Source organism: Orbicella franksi, chromosome 2 (genome assembly GCF_964199315.1).
Source record: "Orbicella franksi chromosome 2, jaOrbFran1.1, whole genome shotgun sequence".
NCBI classification, from domain to species: domain Eukaryota; kingdom Metazoa; phylum Cnidaria; class Anthozoa; order Scleractinia; family Merulinidae; genus Orbicella; species Orbicella franksi.
In genome coordinates this window covers 34,822,539-34,835,023 of record NC_138146.1, presented here as the reverse complement: position 1 = coordinate 34,835,023, position 12,485 = coordinate 34,822,539, and the positions used below count along the sequence as shown (strand labels likewise).

Sequence of the window (12,485 nt, the reverse complement as noted above, 5' to 3'; positions counted from 1 at the left end):
TCTTTCCAAGCTCTCCTCAAACACAAATCCAGAATGACCGGTGATGTTTTCTTTTTCAACTGGAACCAGCGAAAAGAGTACAGATAACTGTTATTTTTCTGGCGTAGCGTAGACGGAAAACATATGATGCCTATTCAGAGTGAAAACGTCGATCTTTCTCTGGAAAGGTCTTTTTTAAATTTCTCAGGTGTAACGTGAACGCGGATCTCAGGTTTTCTATTTTTTTTCCATTGGCACTGTTTACAAATCTTACGATGATTATATTACACCATTAACAGGAAGAATTTAGAAATGGAAAAAGCGTTCAACTCACTAAAAGCAAATTGAGATGTGCTCAGTGACCAAAGTAGCTTCAGCTTTCGAGCTGGACACTGACACCCATAGACAACTCGCAAGACATATATTATTACAAAGAGAAGCGAAAAAAAATGTACACTTACATTGCTTTAACGAAATTCATTGTCAGTAAGAGGTAAGAGGACGTACACAAAAGAACTAGCGTCAATTTGCTTTTTATAAAAATAAAAAATAAAAAAAATAATTAAAAAAAAAAACAGAAACGCTCAAACAACAATGTAGTGTAGACTTCATACAAGAGAACACATTACGTAAGAGTTTGACAGGAGCTAAATTTGTTTTCAGCAGATGAGCCCCTGAGAAGTCTGAGAATGACGACCCAGGAAAGTCGATACAACCTTCTAGAACTTACGATAGATAAGTTAACTGCCTTAGGAATGAATTTTGTAAACTCAATTTCTGAAACTATTGCTGATTTTTCGGAAATTAATGTCAACCTTCTTATTCAGTCAGCTCAGGCTCGACTGCACCGGCGCAAAACAAATTCCTATGTGGGCAATTTCCAGTTCAAACTACAACGATTTCCTAGTTGAACTCAACTATCCTTACCGGATGTAGAACCGGTTTTTAACGATTGACGATGAAGTTTTCTTCGACGAATGCCAGTTTTAAATTAATATAGTGAAATTTTTCCCCGAGATATCCGGAACTAACAACCTTAACGCTGGAAGTGAGATTAACCAGCTCCACCAGAGAGCTAGGCCGTCAGTAGCCTGAGAAAAACGCCTTTTATACAAATTCGAGGAATATCGCAATTTTTGCAAGGGATACAGTTCAGTCAAGAACTATGATTTTGCGTCAGTGAGTTTCAAAGTGAGGGCGAATTTTGCTTACATCACCTTCGAATTGCACCCGAAGCACTTTTGGCAAAACAATTGAATTTTCCTTTTTTCGGGTAATGACGAAGAAAAACATGAAAAACGCAAAGCAGATGCGCCCCCTGCGCTGCAAGCGTCACTACTGTTTTACAAGATAAAATCCTCACTCCATCCGAGCGGACAGCACTTTCAGCGTGTGTTACCAAAAAAGGCATTGTCACCTGAAAGGTTTCCAGTTTGAACGGTATCAAGTTTGCCAACCTTAACTGACAAGTTCGGCCCCAACATAATAAGGCAAGTCACTTAGAACTGACACGAGAAGACCTCAACCAAGCCAGCATATGACAAAAGATGAGAAGAGATTGGAAAGGGGTTTTACTAAGTCTGCGCAAAAATTTCGTCACCCATGCAACTTTTGAGGTCAGCACCAGTTTGGTTTAGCTCATTATAAGAGTAATTTACAGCTAATAAAAATTCACTTTTCTCGCACACATTTCTTAAAAGCGTACATGTAACGGTAGTTAAAAAGATGGTCAAAAATAGTGGGAAATAGAAGTTTTACAGTTACCTTCCGCGAGGACTTTGTCTGTTAATAAGTGGAGTCGTCTGGGTTTCTCGCCAACTGAAGTTCACTGAATACTTTTATCGTCTTAAAGCGAAATATATGTCTGTTTTAAATCAATGCATGTTGGATCCATGAGGTCATAATGGACAAAAATAAACCCGACGCCTCGGCAGTTTTATTTTTGAACAGTCCCATATTATGAAACTGACTGTGAAGCAGTACGGTATATGAACTCAGTTGCCATGGTAACGACAGGGCTACAAACAATATCCATCTGTTAGTGACCGATAAAGAAGTTGGCCTAGCGAAACTGAAGTCCTCAACCAACAAAAAGAGTACAGACAACTGTACTCTAGAAGACCAGTTCAGCAGGTTTTGAACTAGCTTACTGAAGTGTGATTATGAGCGAGTCGAAATGGGATGGGTTTATATGTTACATAGCGCGTGATCTTTTTATAAAATAGTAAAAACTTCATGCTTCAACTAAGTCCCAGATTTTGTTCTATGATTAGCAAAAGAAAACTTTACATATCACAAATATATTTACTACTTGCCCTTGGTTGCAAAGCTCTGCCAACATCATGCGGAGTGAATGTGTCTTTCCTATTTACGAACACAGGATATGTACAATTAACAGATGTACTGCAGTGCAGAAAAAAGCCAACAGCCTTTTCTCACAGCTGTTTCCTTTAGTGTATTAAAATTAGATATACCTAAACCATATGATAAACCTGTGAGAACAGCCTCTCAGCTGCCGGGGAAAAAATCCGTCTGTTCAGTGTACAAAGCTCGGGTGATCCTATGATGTAATTCAAGCTAGCGTTCAAGGTAGCTAGGAAAGCTTTCCCTAAGACTAAAGAAAGGGCTTTTCCTGAGGGGAAAACGCGGTCTGTACTTGCAATCGTCTGAAACTGGTGGCTTGTAGCCTGGGTAGCAAGTCTTCCCTTGCAAGCAAAGAGTTTCCCACTATCTAACCTAGCGAAAATTGGGACGAGAGCAAAAACAATAACAAAAACAAACAGGAGGAGAAGGCGAGGGAGGGGACTGCGAAAAAGCTTGTGCTAAAAACAGTCAACACTGGCGAATTTGTTTTTCTTGTTACGACGAGACAATTATTTTGAAATGAAGCCAGGTTAGAGTAAAAATATAACACAAACAGCGGTGATAAACATTGTACACCGACGCATTTTTATAATAAACTTGACGTTTTCTATGCTCTGGGAAACATACATTTTTAAAAGTGACCGGTGACAATTTTCGGACAACTACTTATATCGATAGTTGTTATTACAGGTCTTACCTTGCACATGGCTGACGCGCCTGAAATTTAAATTGACCAATCAGGATTTAGTGGGCGGGAAAAACTCTACTGTCCTGAATTCAATGTAAGTAAATAAGACTAGTAGTAATCGCATATTAAAGAGTGCGTTCGAGTTTTGGTAGGCTTGGCATGTTAAAAAAATCAAAAATTCTAGGGAAAGCATTTTGTGGGCTGAGCTGTTAGGTAGGCGTGAAATTGGTCTCTCTTCAGTACGGGCGAAAACAAATGAATTGCTCGCAAAGCACGTGCATACGAGAGGGTTTGTTCTCGTTTATAAATGTATTGTGTAATATTATACATAAATCTGTGTTTTCTGAGCTGTTAGGTAGACTTGGTATGTTAAAAAAATCACAAAAATTCTATAGAAAGCATTTTGTGCCTGAGCTGTTAGGTAGGCGTGAAATTGGTCTCGCTTCGGTAGGGGCAAAAACAAATGAATTGATCGCAAAGAACGTGCGTACGAGAGGGTTTGTTTTCGTTTATACATGTATTGTGTAATATTATACATAAATCTGTGTCTTATACCCAGTCCGTAGTCTGCAGTCCGTAGTCTGCAGTCCGCAGTCCGCAGTCAGCAATCCGCAGTCCACAGTGCATGTCACTGACTGTGTAAATCGACACCAACCATGTTTGTTGCGTCGGTATGCGAGACGACGTGCTTTTAGTACCAAAACTAGGACAATTATCTTGTTTACGAACACGACTTTGAATCGCCTTGGCTTTGAGGTAACAGCTACAGGGCACTTTCACTTCCGAAACAATGAAACGGAGGACATGTTCGTGTACCAAAGCAACCCTGTGGGAGTTGAACTCATATCCCATTTAAACACTTTCGTTGGGTTTACGTTACATAGTTTGCGCACAGAAATCTAGGCAGCGAAGTGAATCTCATTTCCTCCTTTGATTTATTCAGCAAAAAGCAGCATTGGTTTCGGTCGAAGAGAAGTGGGTACACAACACGCAGCCAAACTACAGCCTTCTGTTCGTACGAAAAGTCGTACCCATTCCGTGAAGACATGTCTACAAGGTTTTTAAATGCCACTAACTCTGACTTCGAACTTAAATAAAAAACTTATCCGCAGCGGTCTTCGGTAAGCTGCCTCGAAAAGTCGTACACATTCGTGAAGACATGTCTACAAGGTTTTTAAATGCCATTAACACTGACTTCGAACTTTAAATAAACAACTTCAGTATGCGCTATAGTCCACGATAAGCTTCCTCGACACTCGAAACCGGTTCGCAATATTGCGCAACACTCGAAAGAAGGCACAGGATCAACGCTATCGAAGTCATCGTGAGTAGTGATAAGTTAATAAAGATGGTGAATTTTAAGCTCGGTAACCTGTCATATATGAACTCAGTTAAATGACCTTGCTCTCCACGAGTTCTCGTAGCTCAGTGGATAGAGCGCCCGCACGGTGTTCGGGAGGTCATGGGTTCGATTCCTGTCGGGGACTCAGAATGTTTCTTTGTCCCACGCTCGTGTCATGTTGATTAATTCACTTTCACATTTCATTACCGAGCTTAAAATTCACCATCTTTATTAACTTATCATTTTTGATATGTTTTTAACGACAAAATCGTTGCGACAAAGCTCTAAGTTTAGCGTCTCTGACAGCTTTCCTCTGGTTCAGCTAAAATACAGTCTATATATATCTTTTGCTCACAACCAGAAACTAATCACGTGTTGAATTGGCTCGCCACTTCCATTTCATAACATAAAATGAAGGGGTAACCACGTGTTTTTTTCAGATATTGATCTTTTTTGAAAACTTTTACGGTGCCCGTTACATTTTTTTTCTGTCACCCCCTATTACGTAAAACATTTGCGTATCTTGCACATGTTTTACGAGCGCACTACGCCATCTGCAGGTACATGTTTACAGTATAATTTTGGACAGCAAACAGCTAGTTTTTCAGCTGGAAGATGTTAACAGTTAGTGGTTAGTGATATGCTACTATTCTGGTGTTCCTGGTTTAAGTACAGGTCCATTTTACTTGACCTGGTCACAGTAGGAAAATTTTGCTTTCATTTTAGTCATGTACTTGCATTGTAGCGTAGTTGATAAGATTGCGTCAATGTCAACCCCAGCGCGCGTGGCGCTTCAACCATGGTTTGCGTGATGCGCAGAACGTGTGCGCACTAACAAAAGTGGGCACCGTTCTTAAACCCGAATGTACTTCATGAGAAGTTACAGTTAATAAAACAGCAGCTTCTCGCTGCTGAGGTTATATTATACTCAGAGAAGACCTTTGCTCTTGGATGAATCCCTAATTTTCCAATGAAAGTCAGTTTTGCCAGACACTAAAAAGTCAAAATGACGCTATTTTAAGCTGTAATCAGTTGTTTTAACATAATCAGCAATGGCTGACTCCCGGATGAATGGTCACTTTTAGCGAAGTCTTTGAAATGGTCATTTTCTCTTTCATGGAGTTTTCGTTTTGTTGTGCTAATGTAAATTTCATTTTAGTTCCAGCAACCGGCTTGGTAGATTGCTTTGGACATCTGGGAACGGTTTAATAAGGCGATCCTTGTATAGGGAGACAAATCGATACGGCGTGTGTTCTGGATGGCGTGTCAGTAAGATAAGAAAAGGCGAAATGACACCACGGTTAGTTAGCATAAATAACGCTCAGGGGCCCGTTTCTTGAAAGCCCCGGAAACTTTTCGGGCCCGTAAAGTCATAGCAAAATCTCGAACCTTACGATTACAGAGCTGCTTTATTCACATATTCTTAATATGAAGAGAAGTTTCCTTCATACAAGAAGTTTCAGGTGAATACACTTCTCCGTTTTTAGACACAGATGGACTGAAAATGGCTTTACGGGCCCGAAAAGTTTCCGGGGCTTTCGAGGAACGAGCCCCTGGTTAGCTTAATTGTCGTTCAGGTTTGGCAAAAATATAACCTGCGATCATACCCACCCTCCCTTATATTCTAACCAGGAAAAAAGAAAACGCCTGATCGCAAGTTAGCCTAATTACATAAATATCACTGACTTGGCAGTGGTCAGTAGCTCTGAATAATTGTACAGGCTACCCTTCCATACACCCGTACCCTACAATTACTGTACACGGTGTATTATTTTGTGTGTTAAACCCGCCCTGTTCTCATGCATGGTAATATGATCTTGACGTGTACGAAAGAGTAGAAGTTGTACTCACAGGATTTCAGACGTTTTGTGACTTGGTCGCTGTGAAGACCTGTATGACCCAAGTAGCACTAAGTAAGGTATCCGAATAATGAATGATGTCTCTTTTTTTTAGGAACTGTAGGAAGAGGATTGGTTGGCTTGTTTTTTATCTTTGTCTAATACATCGTTGACTTGCACGTAGTCATACTTTGAGGGTAACCATTTTGCAGCAGAAACGGCTTTCTGAGATTTTAAGATCGGCTTGCAGCGATAGTGGCGAGGGGCAAATTCTGCAAAAAAAACCGATAGGCAAGCGTGCTGACGAGAATGATTTTGTAAGATATATACATGAGTCTGAATTAGTGTAGAGGCCAGTAAATGTCTTCTTCCGGTAAAGTCGGTAAACGGATCTCATGAAATTGTTGTGAGGGCAGCGTTCCACATGGAAAGTTTGTGGTCCAATATTTTCATAACTTTGCAACGGGTTCCTAACTTTGGCAGAATAAATTGATTCATGGAGGTGGTTTTTCGTTTATAAGAAAAAATACGAAAGTTGTTGAAATGTAAAAAATAGCCTCGATTTGGCGCGACAATACGTTCGGATATTTGTCCACGGACATCTTTTCCGAACAGTTTTCAGAGAGCGAAGCTTGAAGTAAACTCTGAGCTTTGAGGAACAGGATTTGGAAATTGGAGAATATAACACGAATATTTTTGCAATTATTGGACGAGGTCTAGCAAAATAGTCGTGATTTGTTCGTGGGGAGCAGATCAATTATTTACCGAAGTGTTCAATAATTGTTTTATTTCTTGAATAGAACCGCAAAAGTCTTGCGATGACAGCAACCTAACAGATAAATGACGTCACCCCATAGCAGCCAGACCTGGCGAATTTTTGAGCTTCCGGTTAGCTCTGGCTCGTGATGTCACCAGGTTCGTCGTTTCATATTTAAATCACTCTCTGACAGCTCAGAGTTCTAGAAAAACAGTCCGCCATTTTTCACCCAAGAGCGTGGTTAGAATTACGCATGAGCAGAATGTTATCTGCAGCCATTCTCGTCCCCAGTGCTACTCGTCTTAAAATGTCCGTTTCTCCGACTAAGTGACCAAAAGAAAAGGAGGCTCTGGGGACGAGAATGATCTGCAGCAAAATACACTTACACGGTACTACGCATGAGCAGAGCATCATTTGTAGGCAGTTATTTGCAGGTTACGTAATGGACTCTCGGCCAATGAAAAGGAAGGAAAAAATGCATCACATGATAGTATTGCCAGTTTTAGCTGGGCATATTCAGCCACGTGACACGTTAGAACGCATCAAATGTTGTCCGTCCACGCTACGCCGGAGGAATTTGAAAACGGAGGTTTTACTCTGAAAACGCATCAAATGTTTTCCGTCCTCACTACGCCGGAGGAATTTGAAAACGCAACAATCAGCGGTCATTTTGTATTTGTGTTTGAGGAAAACTCGGGCAGGGAAATCACATGATTATCGTGACGTTATCCTTTTCAAAAAGCTCCGTTTTTAAAATATTTTCCGTCTACACTTTAACGCAAAGCCGTCGTTTTCAAATTCTTTCGGTGCGAAGAGTGCTCGTGAGAAGCTCCGTTTTCGTGACGGATTAGTCTGGACGAAAGGCCTAACCGGAGAAATAAAGCTCCGTTTTCAAATTCCTTCGGCGTAGTGTAGACAGGGCCTTAAACAGCTGCCACATGTGGTTTTCCTCGTTTGCGGCGAAAATGACAGCGTTATGAGCGTGTGCCAAGTGCTAGTTGTCCTCCAGGACTCTCTATTCTCCCACCTGAACGCAATACTATCCCCTATATATGTCGGGGGGAGTACTCTACAAAGTTTTATACGGGGAGGCTCCGCCCCGAAGTCCAACCCCTTACCCCTTTGTATACCATTCCGACAGAAAAGGTACCTCTTTCGTATACCTTTAATTGAAAAATGGTATCCCTTTCACATGCTTTCATAACCGGTCTGTATTATGAATAAAATCACCAAAAAAAGAAATCTTCTTGTCATTTTCATGTATTCCTTAATAAATCAAATGATCCAGCTATACAGTGCATCTGTTCGAAATGTTTTAATGAAAGTCCCCTCAAAATAGCAAAAGGACAGATATCCCCACCCTTCATATATACCTCAACTTATGAAATCTCTGCCATTTTATATACCTGAAACTTGAAAAAGGTATCCCTTTCAGGCAGAGCTTCCCTGCATAGGCCATTAAGGGATTAACCACCGCTCCTCCCATCCGGAGGAAAGGAGAGGTCAAGAACCTTCAAGGATTGGACTTCGTTATTACAACTACTCCCACAACCTGAGCAGTTATATTCACGGATCTGTCAGGGTCTTACAATCAGCTAAACTGACCTAGCAGTTTGAAAGGACGAGCTCAGACTTATTGGCTGACATTATCCCGGTAGTGCCATCGGCCAACCTCGTTCCCAGTAAGATGAGATCCTGGGAATGAGGTTGGCCATCGACAACTCGTCTCCAGACTCCCATACCTGGTTCCTGGTCTTAGTAACATCCCAAGTAAAGCATAGGATGTCTGCTCACGTCTGCTGCTATTATCACACAGAGCAACAATCTCATAGAAAATGCTGAGCGAGCCTTTGGCTTTTATTTGTTACAGACCTTTTATCAGTGAACTCATTTGCGGATGAAATTATTACTGGAAGCAATTTTGCATTTCAATCACAGGCCATTTCCAAGTTGTCTTTTTCTTGTTTCAAATGAGTCCAGTTTTGTTTCTTGAGTCCCTCTTTATATGAATCACAAAGAACACACAAAAAAAGATCACTAAACTCCTCATTTTCACACTGTAATATTATTCCATATTATTATATGGCTGTGTCTCACAAGGACTGGGAACTACCGAATTCACAAATTTGATTGGCTGAAATCAATATTGACCGTGGTCTAGATTTTCCCATCTAGACCGGCATCTAGACCGGTTTCTTTTTGGGTTGACAAAGTAGCAAACTAAAATACAAAAATGTTCACCATTTTCTTTTATTTTCTTCTCAATTATTTATGGAAGTGCCAAAAAGCCTGATGACAAAAAAAAGTAAAGAGGACGAGCAAATTTCGGCAGGTTTAAGTTAAGCTCATTGCCGTTCGCAAGCGGAATGTCAGCAAACCAGTTACATTAAAAGGATTAAAGTTTTCTTCTTTGCCATATAATAAACATCTTATTAACCGAACTAAGTCGGTCTGTATGGGAGAATCTTGACCTCGGTCTGTACTCACGACCTCGGTCAAGATTCTCCCATACGGACCTTCAGCTTGGTTAATAAGAGCTAAGTGAAAAGACCAACGAATAGCAAACTCTCAAACATGGTTTAATCTGAATGGCACAACTGATAACAAATGTTATTTCATCACAACAAAATTCTAATGCAACTTTAACAGTGGGAAGGAAAGAAACACATGTTTTTGTCTTAAATACAAAAAGCCAGGCAAATATTGAACTATACAATTCACTGGAAAAAATGGTTCATGAGGAAGTCACCCCAACTGCAACTAACTTTCCTCCCAACCTGTTGGCCTTATTGATAAATTCAACAGTTCTTGTACTAACAAATGGAGTAGTCTTTCTTTATAATCTCAAGGGAATAACTGATAACAAATGAAATTTCATGTCAGTGAAATTGTCTGATGTAACTTTATTGGCTGGAAGGAAAGAAACAGAATTGTTTTTCTTATAGACACAAAAGCCAGACAAATATTGAACTGTTGTACATCTATGTCACAATTCACAAGCAAAAGTGGTTAATGAGGAAGTCACCCAGATGGCAGCTAACTTTCTTCCCAAACTGTTTGCCTTACTGATAAATTCAGCAATTCTCACACACATAAATGAAGTAGTCTGAGGGCTTTCTTTATCAGCGAAGTTTCTTCAAGCAATCTTTTTGATAAAGATTGCTGTTTTGGAACGAACATAACCTTTGAGGAATGTAGAGATGTTGGTCAGAAAATCTTGGTCCAAGCAATGCCTGGGGGTGGGGAGAGGGGGAGGTGGACTCCCATATGAAAAGGTTGGGGATGCTCATTGTCTTGCTTACAGTTGTAAATTACGAGTTTCTGTCTCACTTAGGGTGTTCAAGATGAAACTCCTTTCTTTTTAGCCATCAAGGTATCTTTTAGGGTACACTTGAAGAAATAATAAAAAAGGCTGTCATTTCTGTTTTCAGTGATATCTTTAAGGGGTCAAGTAAGGTTCTAGCCAAAACACCCAGATTGGTCTCCTTTAGGGGTTTAATTCAAAATTTCCAAGTAAGATCGCCAACCTTTCCGCATGGGTGTCTTCTTCCCTCCTCTGTAGCAATAAGTCTAAATAACTATTTAACTAATAACTGCCTATTTTCCAGTAGATCCATAGCCTGCTGTTCCACGTGCTGTATCATCTAGTTCCTGATTAAGAAAAAGTGTTTTTAACATATTAAGTTAAATAAACTAAAATCAATGTACTTTTTGTGAAAGAAATTCAAATTTCTTTAGATTTCCATGGGAGAATGTATTTCTACTCCCCCGTGGGCCATGGGATACTAGTCCATCACAGGGTTACTCCCCTAACATTAAATTCACTAGTCCCCATTGATACATCTGGTTCGAGAGAGGTACTGTGAACTTTCTTCCTTACCTGGGCCAGGGCTCAACCTGCGATGCGCCATCTGGGGTAGCAGTGCACTAACCATTCGGTCAATACATCTACTGCCCGTTTCTAATGTGTAGCTTAGTTGGTGGAAGTTAGGAGTCTACCTCCCAATGAAGCCCTGAATATTTTCATTTCTTCATTTAACATTTTTGTTTTACTCCCCTGGAAGATGAGTTCTTTCCAAAATATGTGTCAACATTTTCTATTGATAACCAAACTAATATCTTTGCTGTGAAAATGTTAAAATGTGGTATGAAACCAAACAGTGACAGAATTTCTCACCTCAACCTCAACAAGAGGTGGTGTGCTTATTCTCTCAACTATAAGTTGAGCAATGCGATCTCCTTGAAGGACTTCATAATCAGTTTTTGACAAGTTGAAAAGGACCACGCCAACATTTCCGCGGTAATCCCGGTCAACAACACCTGCCCCAACATCAATGTGATGCTTCCAAGAGAGACTAGATCTAAAAAGTGTGAAATGGTCATGTTAAAACACATGTATTCCTTTCACAATAGAAAGTAGAGTGCCCAGGATCATTGTTTTACTCCCTGAAGGAGATCCCCAGCATTTACCTGGTTTGTTGAATAGTTTGCTAGTATCCATTTACATTTCAGATGAAAGAGATTGTATGAGAGTAAAGTGTCTCACACTTTAATGTCAGTGGCTTTCAAATAAGAAATCTTCCTGATTTTATCAAGCTCTTTCTATTTCTGGAATACATTTTGTACCACGACCATTTCTTTATGATTGACAAAGTCACGTGACAAGGTCGTGAAAAGGGCATTTGATTACACCGTGCAGAGTCCAATTCCCGCCAATACGAAAGGCTTCTTGTTTTCTGGTTTCTTTGAATGCAGTGAGTAGAATCTCTAAAGGAATGAATATTGGTCATAACCCCTTAACGCTTGTCTGCGAATAAGCTTATTGAATCAACAATAGTGAAAAAGTGTACACTATGCGTATCATGTGCTCGATCGACAATTGCGAGTAATGTGCTCAAAGCGAGACCTATATTCTAGAAACAGTAACCCTGCATTGTTAATTACCTCGGTGCCACTCGTCCATAGCATCCTTCAGGTAGCGCTATAGCGATGTCTGTCTTCACTAAAGCCTTTCCTTGCTTGGGGATGGTCACGTTTTCCGCGCTGTACAAGTCGTACCCTGCAGCCAATTCTGAGCCTCGGCATGGAGTTGTCGCCCGATCGCTGAGCTTTTTGAAGTACAATACCTTCTCCTGGCATTCAGGGTGAGCATAAACGAGTGTTGTAAGCGTTGTGGACAAAAACTGACCCATTTCGCGGCAAACAAGAAAAAGAGACTACTTCCTGTCTTGCACAAAGAGAGAGCGCTTCGATCAACAGTGCAAAATATGAGTAGTTGGCAATGATTGCGCGCTCTTTTTCATTCGATTCGCGCCAAGCTAATTGGCGGGTTATGATTGGTTCCCACTGACACCATTAACCAATGGAATGTCGTGTTATTTTCACTCTACTAACCGCAGAGCTAGGGGCTGGGTGTTAAAATATATTAGGGGTCGGGGTAGGGGTAGAGGTTTTAGGTTAGTCGATAGTTGTCTAGTCCTAGTCCACTCGGCGCTCTTCCCGGCCGAAAATGTTGCC

The 12,485-nt window shown here is 40.6% G+C and overlaps 1 protein-coding gene across 1 annotated transcript; it reads right to left on the bottom strand.

The window, feature by feature from the left end:
• Positions 1-9,526: 9,526 nt before the first annotated feature.
• On the bottom strand, positions 9,527-12,244 carry LOC145479548 (uncharacterized). The gene is made up of 3 exons (XM_081457940.1): positions 11,913-12,244; positions 11,146-11,329; positions 9,527-10,619 (listed from the first exon to the last, which is right to left on the bottom strand). The coding sequence occupies exons 1-3, from the start codon at positions 12,158-12,160 to the stop codon at positions 10,566-10,568; spliced, it is 486 nt and encodes a 161-aa protein (XP_081314066.1). The 5' UTR covers positions 12,161-12,244; the 3' UTR covers positions 9,527-10,565.
• Between the last annotated feature and the right edge of the window lie 241 nt (positions 12,245-12,485).

Coding starts and splice junctions, on each gene's coding strand:
- LOC145479548 (XM_081457940.1), bottom strand. CDS start 12,160: ATGGGTCAGTTTTTGTCCACAACGCTTACAACACTCGTTTATGCTCAC. Junction 11,330..11,912: donor TATGGACGAGTGGCACCGAG/GTAATTAACAAT, acceptor CACACTTTTTAG/ATCTAGTCTCTCTTGGAAGC. Junction 10,620..11,145: donor CACCTCTTGTTGAGGTTGAG/GTGAGAAATTCT, acceptor TTTCTTAATCAG/GAACTAGATGATACAGCACG.